General features: G+C 38.6%; 2 protein-coding genes across 11 annotated transcripts in view; both read left to right on the top strand.

The window, feature by feature from the left end:
• PDPK1 (3-phosphoinositide dependent protein kinase 1) overlaps positions 1-11,652 on the top strand; it is a 27,035-nt gene extending 15,383 nt beyond the window's left edge. For all 7 annotated transcript variants that reach the window (XM_064673540.1, XM_064673534.1, XM_064673533.1 and 4 more), the window contains exons 7-14: positions 45-120; positions 1,499-1,567; positions 2,049-2,145; positions 3,294-3,467; positions 3,829-4,046; positions 4,696-4,753; positions 5,661-5,813; positions 6,407-11,652. In XM_064673540.1, the coding sequence (XP_064529610.1) occupies positions 45-120; positions 1,499-1,567; positions 2,049-2,145; positions 3,294-3,467; positions 3,829-4,046; positions 4,696-4,753; positions 5,661-5,813; positions 6,407-6,514 (953 nt within the window). In that variant the 3' untranslated portion in view covers positions 6,515-11,652. The remainder of the gene's footprint in view (positions 1-44; positions 121-1,498; positions 1,568-2,048; positions 2,146-3,293; positions 3,468-3,828; positions 4,047-4,695; positions 4,754-5,660; positions 5,814-6,406) is intronic.
• A 31-nt stretch (positions 11,653-11,683) lies between these two features.
• KCTD5 (potassium channel tetramerization domain containing 5) overlaps positions 11,684-14,788 on the top strand; it is a 30,855-nt gene continuing 27,750 nt past the window's right edge. For all 4 annotated transcript variants that reach the window (XM_064673554.1, XM_064673555.1, XM_064673556.1 and 1 more), the window contains exon 1: positions 11,684-12,065. In XM_064673554.1, the coding sequence (XP_064529624.1) occupies positions 11,832-12,065 (234 nt within the window). In that variant the 5' untranslated portion in view covers positions 11,684-11,831. The remainder of the gene's footprint in view (positions 12,066-14,788) is intronic.

The raw sequence follows: 14,788 nt of genomic DNA on the forward strand, positions 1-14,788 counted from the left end.
ATAAGTATGTGTTTTTGGCTTATTTCTTTCTGTTTCCTTACCAGCACGGGCAAATTCATTTGTTGGGACAGCACAGTATGTTTCTCCAGAACTGCTGACAGAGAAATCTGCCTGTAAAAGGTGAGGACTCTGCATTTCAGAACTTCACTGACTCTGTCAGGATGCTGTTAAATGGGGAGGAGTGGATAAATCAAGCAAGGAAGCTTAGTATTGTAAAGAAAAAAGATGCTTGTGTATAAAAGTTTTTTAAGAAAGTTTGAAAATTTTTTTTTTCTTAACAAGTATTGCTTTTTGTCTTAGTGCTGGTTTCCTCAATTCATCTACCTTCTGGAATTCTACAAACAGGATTAGGTGTTGTTGAAGGTGTATAATGTGAAGTTGGATTTCTTACCCATAAATATATCAATTTTTTTATGTTATCCAAATACTGTAATTATTTTAATTCTGTTTTATAAAACCTTCCTCAAATAATGGTATTTCCTGCTGTAGTAACAACCAATGTCGCATGCTGTCAGTTAGGGGAAAGGCTGCAGCGTTCTTTGACTTGTATTTAGATCAACTTGCAGTTATTTTTGCTAAGCTGTACTTGAGGTTTGCAATGTTTTAAAGCTCATCTCTGTGCCTGGTATGAGTGATGCCCTTAAGAAATCTCTTAACTCATTAAAATTGCTTGTTGATGGTAACCCGCTGAATGTGTAGATCTATTTTATCACGGTGATGGAAGAGTAATTGCTGGAAAACCATAGGGGGAAAAAAAGAACTCTTATGGGAATAACTGTAGTAATTTGTGCTAGGTTTTAACTTTTTTGGCTGATGGAAAGACTTCATCAGGCTATCATCTCCATTTAGAAGTTGCATAATGCCTCATCTGTAATTTGAGTAGTTTTGAGTCTCTGTTAGTATTTTAGTCTTCCATGAGGATTTTGAAACTTTAATCAAATCTATGTATAGCTTACCTTGAAGTACAGTAAGTTTAAAGTGCTATTTCAGGGCAACACGCTAAAACTTAACTTTCCCTCACCCACATACCATATAGTCTGCCTTTTTGTTTGTGTCTTAAGAAGAGCTTCAAGTGAAAAAGCTGTATTGTTTTGTTTGGTGGGGTTTTTTTATAAAATACTTAGAGGAGAGGATTTAAATGCTATTGCATTAATTTGGACACATCTTTGAATTGTCATAGTGGATAAACCAGTATTCTTTTCAGACTTATATTCATATTATTTTGCCTGAGAATTCAGTCTTGCATGTGTCCTTGTAGTTAGTTGTTGTGGGATTGTTACTGTATAGTTTTTTTTCTTTAACAAAGTTGTGTCGCTAGCCTTCTCTTCTGTCAGGGGCTGAAGTGAGAATAGTATGGAAATTATACAGAGCAAATTTATCCATGGGGTTTGTGCTATGTTTTAAGTAGCAGAAAGTTAAGAATTTTTCTTTTTAAATTACAGTTTAAAGACTTCTGTTATGAAAAGATGCTATATGTTTCTTCCTCTTTCTTTTGAAGCTCTGACCTCTGGGCTCTGGGATGTATAATATATCAACTTGTAGCTGGATTGCCTCCATTTAGAGCCGGGTAAGAGATTTAAGCTAATTCTTTATACGTGGATCATAAATATATTGACTTGATTTTGATTTTTACCTTACTACCAGTTCTGAAGTACAACTTTTCACATTGCAGTGTTGGTGTTAATGTCATACCTGCTATTATTTGTTCTTTTTGATGTCTTGAAGTTGCTTACACAGCTGTAACTAGAGTTCCTGAGAGACATTCCTTACGTTATCCTAGAATTTCACATGTAATTTGTACCATAGAGATAACTTTATTTGTGAAGAGGGTATAAGGCATCTCTCTGCATCATTTGAACTTCTCTTGTTATTGCTCAAGTATCTGGTGCTTATAGGATCATAGATACTTGTACTCCTTCTCCTAGGAAGATTTATGGGAATATGACTTAACTTGTAGATTTCCTGTTTAATATTTGTCCGAGTTATGCAGGCTGAGGTGAAAGAACCATGGAAAACTAATAACAAGAGTCAATATTTTTCTCTTGCAGAAATGAATATCTTATATTCCAGAAGATAATAAAGTTGGAATATGACTTTCCAGAAAAATTTTTTCCCAAGGCAAAAGACCTTGTTGAGAAGTTATTGGTAAATATTTGCTGCTGTTAAATCACTTGATGACACTGGAAACATTTGGCTTATGTTCAGAAACTTTTCTGAAAGTTTCTATGCACTCTGTTGCAAACATTATAGTAAGGGCTGTGAGCATTATTGAGTGTAGGGGAGTGTCTTGAGAAATCAACATCCATTATTAAACAGCATTAAACTTAAAATGTGGACAAGGAATGTCTCTGAATGGAAGCAAGTGATTCTAGACATTGTGCCTTACACATAGACATTAAGATTCAAATACTCAAGTTTATATAGTTCTCAGATTAATTCTTTTTGAGCTGTATAATGGATCATTTAGTTGAAAACAGTCTTCTATACATCACAGGCAGATACATTCATTACAATGTAAGTAAGTCCACTTACCTCGGCATTAGCATGCACTTTAACACATCTCAATAGTATCAGTCTAAGAATTACTGTTCATGTGGAGGTTTGACAAGTAGGAAGAGAAAGTAGTTCTATCCCATGAGTGAGATTATAGCCATGACACTAAAGTGAATATGCAGAGAACATTTTGGGTGGTATAAGCTTTTTCAAATTCAATAGTCTAGCATATTAGCAGGGGGCAAGGAGGAAATGCTTATCTTTGTGGATGATGACGGGTACAACGTAAAGGGCCTAGCAGTGCATTCCTGTGTCCAAGGCCAGCTCTATGGCCAAGCCAGTGCCTGCTGAATGGTGAAGTCCAGGTTATATTAACATCCTGAGAACCGTGTCATTTTAGGATGCTTGAGAGGTTGATATTTGACACCAACTACAGCTTCCACAGCTTCTTGCATCACTAGAATGTGATAGTGGACTACACTTAAATGAGATGTTCCATCAGGCCTTCTCTGTATGTTTGCTTCTGTGTTTATGAAGAACAAAAAAAAATAAATTGTGTGGACCGAAAGAAGTGCTCCTTCCTTTAGATCTGTGAGCTGGTCTACTACAAAATGTTGCTGACATGACATACCGACAAATAACATCTTTTATTATAAGCAGTCTCCTTGTATTATACATATGTATGCTTAGGGCAGTGAGACCAATTGGTTTTAAGTTTTCACATGCTGCTGTGCAAATGTGAATGGTGCTTGCCCCTTGTCATTATTTTATGGAGGGTAACTTAATTTTGATTTGCTCAGGTTCTAGATGCTACCAACAGATTAGGTTGTGAAGAAATGGGAGGATATGGACCTCTTAAGGCTCATCCCTTCTTTGAATCCATTGTGTGGGAGAACCTACATCTTCAGACACCTCCTAAACTTACAGCATATTTACCTGCTATGTCAGAGGATGATGAAGACTGTTATGGAAATGTATGTTTATCTGTACATATATTCAGCTCTGATGCTGCCTGAGACTTTCATAATTATTGAATATTAAATATTTTTACTGAAATTACTGTTTAGTTATGTTTTAATGAGAACTTCAAGTATTAATCTAAGATGAAATTGCTGGGTAAAATTTTAAGTCAACATTTTTTTCTTACAGAGCGAGTGTTTTGAAAAAATACTGGTTGGCTTGCTTTTGATCAATCATACTTTTTTGCATAAGTGCCTGTTAATCTATAGAGAATGGGTTTTTTGCCCAAAAGCAAAATAAACAAAAACATGCTTAAATTAAAAAACAAAGTTTAATGCAAAACATTTAATTACTTCGTTTTGTTTCCTCCTTTAGTATGACAATCTCCTGAGTCAGTTTGGTTGCATGCAAGTTTCTAGTTCTGCCTCTTCCCATTCACTGTCTGTCCCAGAGACAAGTACACCACAGACATCAGGAGGAAATATTGAACAGTATATTCATGATCTTGACAACAATTCCTTTGAGCTGGACTTACAGTTTTCTGAAGATGAGAAGAGGTTACTTCTGGCAAAACAAGCTGGTGGAAATCCTTGGTAGGATCTTTGAATATTGCTCATCTTTACTTGCACAGCAATAAAGAATCTTGAAAAATAAGGGATTTTGACTTAAATTAATATTTGTCAATCTTAGTATGTTCAAGCAATTAGCAACTACATATTTTTTGTCTTCTATTTTTAAAGCAATAGCAGCAAAACCCTAATACAGTATTTCTAAAATGTACCAAATCTAGAAGATGGCATGGAGTGTGTTTCTAAGATAGGGAGAATGACATTATCCAGTGCTGAGGAGTCTTTGTTCTGAAGTCCTAGAACTAGAAAAGGTTCCTCCTTTCTTACTGATGCTGTAAGTTGTTGGGTTTTTGTGTGTGTAATATTCTGTTGATATCCAACCAAAATATCTCCAGACTATGTAACTGATAGCATTTCTTTGCATGCTTTAGAGAAGTTTCTCGTGTGTGATTGTGATTTTTTTTAATTTTTTTTTCTACCCCTGTCAGGAATTAGAAAAAACTCCTTGGCCTGGAATGAGGAAGAGTACAAAACTCATCTAGTAAAGTTGCTCAGGACTCTTTGGTGGAAAAGGAGACGCTAGGGAGTGAAATGGAAAACTGCTTGATATTAATAATAGCTGTTTCTATGAAAGAATTACTTCTGGAGTAATAGTTATTTTTCTTTTTTTAAGGCATCAGTTTGTAGAAAATAACTTAATCCTGAAAATGGGTCCAGTGGACAAAAGAAAGGTAAGGGTTTTTTTTAAATTTCCTGTAACAAGATTCAGCTGTCACATTTTTGCACAGTTGCAGCATAGATAAGGAACCTGTTTTAAAGCTTATTTGTTGAACTTATAAATAAGTGGCAAATTGTTTACTTTTAAAAATTCTGTGTTTTCTTGTGAGTAGATTGTTTTTGCTTAATTTTGTGATGTGCTTTTGATTTCTTGGAAAAGCTACAAGTAGAGCTGCTATTGATACTTTCATTTTGAGACTGTAGTAAATGAGTTTTTGCTCCCTCTTCTCTTCCCAATCTGATATAGCCCACTAAACACTTTGTCTTGATGTGTGTCTGAATGTGGTTTGAGCCACAAATACTGAACAATGAAATACAAGCTCATGTTGTTCTTACCTGTGGTGTTTTTCCTGGATCTGACTTAGTGCCTTTATTCTGAGAGGGGCAGAGGTGGCATTAGAACAGCTTTAAGTATTAACTTTAATATTGTACAGCTGAGCAAGGATAGTCTGCATCAACTTTCCAGGAAAGAAGGTTATCTTTCATCTAAGTTAGTACCTGCTTGTTCCTATCTTTTCTACAAAATCACAACTGTTGCTTTCTGTGCTGGAATCTTTGACAAATAGATTTCGCTTCACTATGTACAGGTAGGTGTTTTATGTTTTGCTAGAATTTGAAGATGTTTTCCTGAAATAGTACTTGTGTTTTGCCACATAGTAGGAATGCACTGCAACCCCTTAAAAAAGGAGTGAGGTCAAATAGGTAAAGTACATGGAAAATTGAAGTCCCCCAAATCCAAACATACTCTCCTATCACTGAGCTGGTTTTCATTCTACCGCTGTTGTTCAATTCATAGATCTGCACATTTACATTTTTATTTTGTGCCTTTTTTTGCATTGCTGCTTCTACTTTTCTCACTAGGGATTGTTTGCACGTCGGCGCCAATTGCTGCTCACAGAAGGGCCCCACTTGTATTATGTGGATCCTGTCAACAAAGTTCTAAAAGGAGAAATTCCATGGTCATTAGAGTTGCGGCCAGAAGCCAAGAATTTTAAGACATTTTTTGTTCATACGGTAAGTTTCCTTCTTGGATTTCCTTGTAAAATGTACTAAGGTCCTTGGGCTGCTAATTTCAGTTGTTATCAAATAGATTTCTGTGGAGAAAATATAATTACTTAAATACAAGGGTTGATAGTCTTAATTTAAAACAAAACAAAAACCTGAACAAAACCAACCAACCAAAAAAAAGGCACAAAACCAATTCCCCCATACAAAATCAAATAATAATAAAAGAAACCCCACACAAAACCTCACCCTGACATACACATTTATCACAAAAATACAACTGTATTTTTATTGTTGTTTAAATAAACTGTATGTGGATTTGGGGATTTGAAGGAAGCTCTTAAGAAGGACTTTAAAAATTTAGCCCTCTTTGTATGTAGTAAATTATGAGGAGTATAGCAATAATATATTGACTGCTTAACAATGTGCCAGATGTATGGTTATTCAGTAATATATACTATTATATAGCTGTAATTCAGTTTAACTTTTAGAAGTTTTATGAACTAATTCTGAATAGTTATTTTATTGGTAGGTGCAGAATAATTATGTCTTTTTGCTTAAACTGTGTTTGGAGTAATCATTAAAATGTTGTTCACTTATAGCCAAACAGGACATATTACCTGATGGACCCAAGTGGGAATGCTCATAAATGGTGCAAAAAGATACATGAAGTTTGGCGGAACAGATACCACCAGAATGCTGCAAAATAGTAAAGCTCATCCAAAATTTCCCAGTTTCCCTACTTGCTGCTAGAACTCCGTGTGCAGCCGATCAGAGGAATCTTTTCAACCCACCTATTACCATCTCAAGGGGAAGCATATGTTCGAAATGTTCTTTTTTTTTTTTTTTTTTTTAAGAAAGAAAAAAAAGGAAGAAAAGCAAAAACCTAATGGAATTCAGGGTTGCTTTGCTCGCTCTTTGTGCTTATTTTGAGGCTTCCACATGCATATCATTGCAGTGAAGATCTTGCTTTTGTGCACTTCAGCTCAGTTTCTGCTGCAGACTAGTGGATAGACCTTGCATTACCAGCTTCACTTAAGATGAGTTAAAACCAATCCACACGCACACATGCCGAATCATGTACCAGCCTTGCATTTCATGGGGCTGGAGTTTTCTGTGACTCTCAGATTATCATTAAACTGTATTTCATCAGGGAGCTTTTATATGCCTCTCCTAAGCACCACTTCTTTGTTTTCTCTTCCTTTCCTCACAGTCCCCCAGCTTATTGGTATATGGCATTTGTAGCCAGGTCAGTTGCACCCTTGTGTAATTCCTAATATAGTTCTGGTTGCAGGATTTACGTGGTACTTTAGTAATTACATGAATGAATCAGATGTATGTGTCTGGCAGACAGGCTCCAATGATAAAGGTTTTGAGAGAGTAAAATGCTGAACGTGGCACTGAAAGTTTCCTAAAATTGAAATGTTGGCTTCTGAAGCATATGAGATTTTAAACATTCAGTTTAAATTTTAATATGAATCATGTGTGTTTAATCAAGGGACGATAAACTTACCAGCATGCTTTTAACTAATGCTAACTAAAAAAGAAGCTAGTTAGTATGGGGGGAAAAGGTTACTGTTGGAGTAGTAAATAGTTTTTCACCTTTTCAGCAGATGAGAGTTAGAAGCTTTCTTTCCAGGGTGTGCATGTTTTGTGCGTTTTAGTGGGGCCAACCTATTTACTTGGGTAGAGAAGGAAGTGTGAAAGCTTTGTACAATTGATTACTTGACTTTTTTTGTCTCATTGTATAATGAGTTGTCAAATAGTCCTATTTTTGGTCCTTGGCCAAATATTCAGGAACTCTAGAAAAAAATGTAAGCAATTGAAATATTAGATAATAAAGTAATCTGGTTAGAAAATCAAAAGAAAATATTCGTACAAAGGGGAAAATATATGGTACTTAAAGCATATCTATAAAATGAAAATATTTTTCATATCGATCTCCTTTATCCTCTTCAAATTAAGGCTTTTTTTGTGGTCAGACATTTCTCACGGTGTTGCAAAGACACAACTTTGTGTGCTAAAACCAACTCCCTTAATGGTATTTTCAACATGCCTGTGTTCCTGAACCTTGCAGAGAGGAGTGACCAAGGTCTGGACAAAGGCATTCCTCCTTTTTTTAAAAAGCAGTATAAACATCACACCTATTTATTCATTTTCCACACATACCATCTCTTTTGAGTTGTCATACTATGATATGCTTTTCCTTCCACCAAAGAAAGGTTTCACTACAATGTTGAAAAATCTCGTGGGGTACTGTTCTAGAAGCAGTATTTTAAAAGCAGTGGCTTATCAGGATTTCTCTGAAAACACATGCACGTTGAATATTTTCTCGTACAGGGTGAAGGAGATTTATTATTGATCTCTTAAAAATTGTGTTATGTGGTTGAACTTGATGGCAGTTCAGCTTTTCCAGTATCTTTTACTCTTTAAAAGAGACAGTGCAGTTGCCTTTTCTTTTGGAGGAACTGCATTCTGGTAGTCTTCTGTATCCCACCATGTCCACGGACCTGAGAGAAGTAAATTCCTGGCTTACAGTGCCTGGTGTTAAGGGAGTGAAGGTGTCCTGTAAATGGCTGAGATGAGGAAGAGAGAACAGCATTCCCTTTGCATCATGAGCAGTTCCATCACATACAAAGTACACTCCCTGTCACTCAAATTGGAATAGCACAATGCACCTCTGATCTGTGTCTGTATTAAGCTATATTTGCCATTCTAACCAAGATGACAGGTATTTTAAGTTTGTTGCAGTGCTATCCATTTGTTCTCCGGCTGTCAAATTCCAGCCATATGTTGTGTCCACTGGAGGCAACTCTACCATTTTTGGATTTAGGCTCTGGTATAGAGATGTAGATGTATTCCCAACTTTATACAGGAGAGTTTGGCAGTAATGGAGATTCACGGTGCCACTGCTGTGCAGTGTGACAAACCTTGGTCTCACACAAAAGTCTGGCAAAATGATCTCCATTGGTTTGTTCACTAGGTGGAAATCTAACTATGCTTAACCATGTTTTCTGTAATATTTAGACTTTTAGTCGTTTTGCCATAACAAAGCAATTACTATGCTTTTTCACACCTGGAAAATCCTCTCTCAGTAGACTTCTGTCCTGCCCACCAAAAGCTTTCAGCCAGCCAGATCTTGGTAGCAGGAAGCTGTCAAGAAGGCTGATGTCTGCACTCTAGAATTCCTTTTTTTAATTGACAATGCTGTCATTAGAAAACTGTGAGCATCTCATACAGGCATCCCTCCACTTAGAGCTTCAGTGTTCCTAATCCAGTCTTACTTAGCTGTTGGTTTTTTGAGAAGGATCTAGAATTTTTCTGGGAGAGGTCTTTGTATTTCTTGTACTGTAAGTGAAATCTCTGGTTTTGAAAGGTGGCAGAAGAACAGTGAGGCAACACAAAGCAATTGTGGGTTCAAGTATGTTTTACCAGTTTGTCCACTTAAATGTGTATTGACAGGTGCTGCATACTATGACGGGCTGGCTCCCATTTTAAATGCTTATACCTGGGGTAGGTTCAAATCTTTGTCCTGAAGATCACTCCTATGGTTCATGGAAGTTCATGGAATGAAATGTACACGGGAGGTTCTTCAGAGCTGCAGATAAGCCAGGTGATTTTTCTGCTTTTAATCCAAGGTTTTCAAAGCATAAAAAAAAAGTTGTTAATCACTAGAAGACTCTTCTTAAGACTCTTCCTGACTGCAAACCTACAGAAAACCCAATCTATTGATTCATTCCAGCTTTTGCAATTTGAACAATTGCCAATCATTTATGAAGAATCTGGTCAATAGTATTGTAATTTTTCATTGCTGGGGATTTGAATTTCAGAAAGGTGTCTATTGCATCAGTTTTCTGTGTTGTGGAGCTTAAGAAAGGATGAAGTACTACTTCACATAAGTCATACATCTATTACTACTAGAAAGGACTTTTGAATAACACTGTTTTATTCAGCATCCAGCCCAGTCACAGGAAGTTTAAAACTACTTCGATAAACTGGAGAAACTAGTTTATTACCATTGGCCTTAAAAGTCCAGTTTTGTAAAGGCTTTACATTATGGAAGACTTGCTTCAGATGTGATGTTGAGGCATTGTGAGCAGACTGATATGACCTATTACGATTCCATTTGCTAAGCACTTAGATGCTGAAAACATCAAAGTATCTGTACTGTGCTCCACTTCTCTCTTTCTCACATCTTTTAGTTGTGAAGTATCTGCTATATATAATCCTGGAAATAACTGTTGATTGAAACAAAGATGTGATGATTCTAATCAGTTCTCATAGTTCAAGATTCTTAATTTAATGTGCTTGATATCATTACATTTTGTGCTGGGAACTTTGAAGAATCACGAGAATTTCCCACATGTACATTTTCTTTTGAATGATTTAGTGAAGTCAAGAAAATTACTTCATTTGGCCTGTGGACAAAACATTTGATTTCAACATCTTATTGACTAGAGAACTTGTCTATTAATAGTTGCCTAAAGATATGGCCTGTGTATTCTGATCACTTCCTACTAGCAAATTACACAAATAGGTGTGGTATTTATATCTGAAATTTTGCTGGATGCCTGGTATACTTTATGCAAATATTTTATTAATCAAATGGAAATGCTCCTGCAAAGCTTCATGATGCAGATTGTCCATCAGTTGCTCAAGTGAGCTTACAAACAAGTAGTTCTGTGACCCAAAATGGCATGTTTTCTTTTAAGACTGATCATTTAAGAATGTTTTGTCTTTTGTAGAAGAAATATGACTTTTATACAATAAACAGTTGGAAAGGTTCTTAAGCACCCAATAACCTGGTTTTAGAACATAATATCCTAAGTTGGAAAGGGATTCAGAAGAATCATTGATCCAACCCCTGGCCCTGCCCACGACACCCCAGCAGTCCCACCCTGTCCCTGAGAGCATTGTCCAAGCACTCCCTGAGCTCTGACGGCCTTGGGGCCGTGACCGCTGTCCTGGGGAGCCTGGTCAGTGCCCCACCACCCTCTGGGGGAAGAATCTTCTCCTGATACCCAGCCTAAACCTCCCCTGACTCAGCTTCATGACATTTCCTTGAGTCCTGTCACTGCTCCTGAGAATGAAGTCTGTCTGTCAGCAGGGCACTGAATGTAGATGGTTGCTATTTGACAAAGCTTCCTATGACCATGTACTAACTCTGATTGGATGTGGCAAAAGTTCAAAATTGTGACAATTTAAAGTTACTGTATCTGACAAAAGAGAAAAAATTGGAACTAGGAACCATACTCAGTTTTAATAGATGTATGCTAGCTGTTTTCAGGTTGGTGGCAGTCAGTTACATGTGTAATATGCTCTACCTGGTTTGTAGCTGTAGCTGTGATGTATGGATTAAAAAAAAAAAAAAAAAACAAACCACAAAAAAACCCCCAGCCCCTCTCAACAAACAACAAAACAATCTCCCCTCTTCCAAGAACTTGTGAAAACAGAAGCAAATAATGCAATGATATAAGATACACACTTTTGTATTTTTATTCTTATAAGGTTATTTGCTGGCTCTTGTTGGCCTCTAGTTCAGTCTGTGTTATTTAAATTCTAATATATTAATTATTTGGATTGAATTCATGTTCGGGGCCATGGTGTTGTATGTATTGATGTACAGCCTTGAATGTGAATAATTATTGTAAACTATATTTTACACCTTTTTTCTGGCTTTATTATATAAATTTTCTATCGGTCGATGATTTAATCATATCTCATAATTTAATGACTGTTTATTCTCCTCTCGACAGATCTCTGTGCTGTAGATGTGTAGTTAGTGACTGGATGACGGATTTCACTTATGCTTGGTAGTCTGTAATAAAGGCATGTAGGGTCCTGCGCAGCCTCCGCCTCTTCCTTCCGGTGGGTCGGGGTGGGGACAGGGGTGGGCTCGGGGCTCGGGGGCCGGGCCGGGGCCTCTCCCCGGAGAGAGGGGGCAGGGAGCGGCTCCAGCGGGCGCTTCCGGGGGGCGGCGCGCCCGGGGCTGGGCCGGCGGGGCGGCCCCTTCCGGCGGCGGCGAGGATGGCGGCGGAGAACCACTGCGAGTTCGCGGTGCCCGTGGCCGGCGGCCTCGGCGCGGGCGGGCCCTGCCGCCGCTGCAGCTCCGCGCCGCCGCCCGGCGCGGGGCCCGGCAAGTGGGTGCGGCTGAACGTGGGGGGCACCTGCTTCCTGACCACTCGGCAGACGCTCTGCAGGGACCCCAAGTCCTTCCTCTTCCGCCTCTGCCAGGCCGATCCCGACCTGGACTCGGACAAGGTGAGCGCGGGCCCCGCTGCGGGCCCACTCGCATGTCCTCGCCCCGGGCCCGCTCCCCTGTCCCCGCGGTGTGTCCTGTCGGGCGGCCGCCGGTGCGGAGGGAGCGCTGGGCCCGGCGCTGCCGTGAGGGGCGGTGGGAGCGGCTCTGCCGCCGCGAGGGCAGTTTCTGAGGGGTGCTGTTTAACGAGTCCGTGAGCTTCAGGGGAGCTGAGGTGTAAGGTGGGCTGATGCCGTGCGAAACCATTGGGTTCGTGAATAACGCAACTGCTCATAAATACAACAGAAAGCACAGGATCGTTCATACATTTGTGTGACTTTTTATGTAGTCTGATGGGGTTTAGTTTTAGCATTTTAGTGGAATATCTATGTGCACTAGCATTTTGTTATTTTTGCACTGTCATCACTCGTTCAATTTCAAGAACCTAATCAAAGTACTTTTGATAATAACTTCTGACTTGGGCATGGCATTCTGTCTTTCAGCAGTTCTTTGAGAAAAACGTTACATATTCTGCATAGATTACAAATGGTGGGTGATACTGAATATTTCAGTATTCATTCTGACTCCTTTTTAGTAGGGAAAGAAGAGTTATTATCTATGGTGTGGTACGCAGTAACAGATTAAAAGTATTTGTATATAGTGCTGGCTCTGGAAGCAGTTTTGGAGCAGCATGAACAAAAAGGTTTTTCCAGTACAGTGCGCTTAGGGAAAAGAAAAGAACAGCTTATAACCCTTCAATATATAACCAACAGATTTAAAATAAAGAGTTGCTTTTTATATATGAATTTTTAAAATTTTAATTTTTTAAATATATATGACTTTTTTTTTCAGTGAGACTTGTGGTAGATTTCATTATTTTCTCAGGTATAACTTCCAGGAAGGATATTTCAACACTTAAGAAGGTAGGGAACAGGACCTAGTATTCCAGATTTAGAGAAAAAAAAACAACTTCAAGTGTAGTGGTGTGGGAGTGGATTTTTTTGTTGTTGCCTTTGATTTGGCTTGAGTGTTTCTGGAGAGCTTAAACTAACCTATAAAAGCAAATTTAAAAATGTAGATGACTTGCTGATAGGTCAGAAATTGTCTTTACTTGGGAGAGTAAAGGTTTAAGGTTTTCTTAAATAAAAGATAAGGCACTGCCATATGCCCTGGCAGATTGGAAGGCCAGCCATGTCCTAGGGGGCATCAGGCACAGCATCAACAGCCAGGCAAGGGACGGGATTGTCCCGCACAGTTGGGGCACCACAATATCAGAAGAATCCAAAGTTCTTAAAGGGCATCCAAAGGAGGGACACAAAGATGGTGAAGGGTCTTTTGGGGAAGCCATAAAAGAAACGGCTCAGGTCACTTGGCTTGTTCAGTTGGAGAAGAGGAGACCTAGGGAAGACCCCATAGCAGTCTGCAGCTTCCTTACAAGGGGCAGCACTGATCTTTGCTCTCTGTGACCAGTGACAGGACCCGAGGGAATGGCTGGAGCTGTGTTAGGGGGGATTAGGTTGGATATCAGGAAAAGGTTCTTTTCCCAGAGGGTGGTTGGGCACTGAACTGGCTCCCCAGGGTAGTGGTCATGTCCCTAAGGCTGACAGAGCTCAGGGAGCGTTTGGACAAAGCTCTCACGTACGAGGTGGGATTATTGGGGTGTTGTGGGTGGGGCCAGGAGTTGGAAGGGACCCACAAGGATCAGTGATCCAGCTCAAGATATTCTGTGATTCTGTGATTTCCTTAATGGTTGCTACTAAAAAGAACTGAAAGGCTTAAAGAAAGGGACCACGTTTGCTTTCAAGCTACCTTCAGGTGCTAATGTTGAGTAGGGTGGAGCAGCCTGTCTCTTAGTGTCAGATATGTTCCCACTTGCAACAGAGGGAAGATTAACCTTGGCACTCCCTGAGGCAAAACTAGTGTTTAATGGAATAAGATGCTGACACAGGTTCTCTGAATTTAGTGTGTGTCACAGTGTCATGCACAACTTTGTATTTAAGACTTCTTGGGAATCATTTCAGCAAATGAATGGTGGTAGTCATACTTACTCTTAACAATAGGATTTGTTTTCTGGAATATTTAAATCTTGGTATAGAATTGAATTCATAAAAATAGACAAGCAGAGCCTTGCTCACCTTTTCATCATTGTTTAATTTAATGCTTTTACTGCATTATTTCCAGATATTTTCCTATTTCAACACCTTCCTACTTTAGCTATATACCAGTTTTTCTTTTTGAAACTGGTCTATCGGTCTTTTAATTTTCCCCTAAGTGAGGAGATTGTCAGGCTTTCTTAATAAGGCTTTGGCAACAGTATTCATGCTTGATTTTTAATGCCTTTCTAAAGTTAGATGAATTTGTACTGAGGTAGAATCTGTCGAGGAAGAAAGCAAGCAAGCACTGAATATTTTAGAAAAATCAAAATCTTCCTGGCAGCACATCCTTAACTGTCATTAGTAAGAAATATCTAAATTGTAGTCATTATTCTAAGAAATAACTGAGATAAACTATATTTGTCCGTGACATTTCTAACTAGTTAGATGGGTTGTGTTACTGATGTAGTTTTGATAAGTACTAGCAGTCTGCTGACACTCAAAGTTTTTAGGCCACATAGTTTGTGAAAAATGTGTTCTGGGCAACTAGCTCAAGATTTAAAAAGCACAGAGGGTAGGGGAGACAATTATTTTTAAATCCAGATTTAGTGCCAAATATTACTATATTTCTGTGCATATTGCTGCCTTTAGCA

The sequence above is a fragment of the Pseudopipra pipra genome, chromosome 16 (assembly GCF_036250125.1).
Source record: "Pseudopipra pipra isolate bDixPip1 chromosome 16, bDixPip1.hap1, whole genome shotgun sequence".
Taxonomy (NCBI): domain Eukaryota; kingdom Metazoa; phylum Chordata; class Aves; order Passeriformes; family Pipridae; genus Pseudopipra; species Pseudopipra pipra.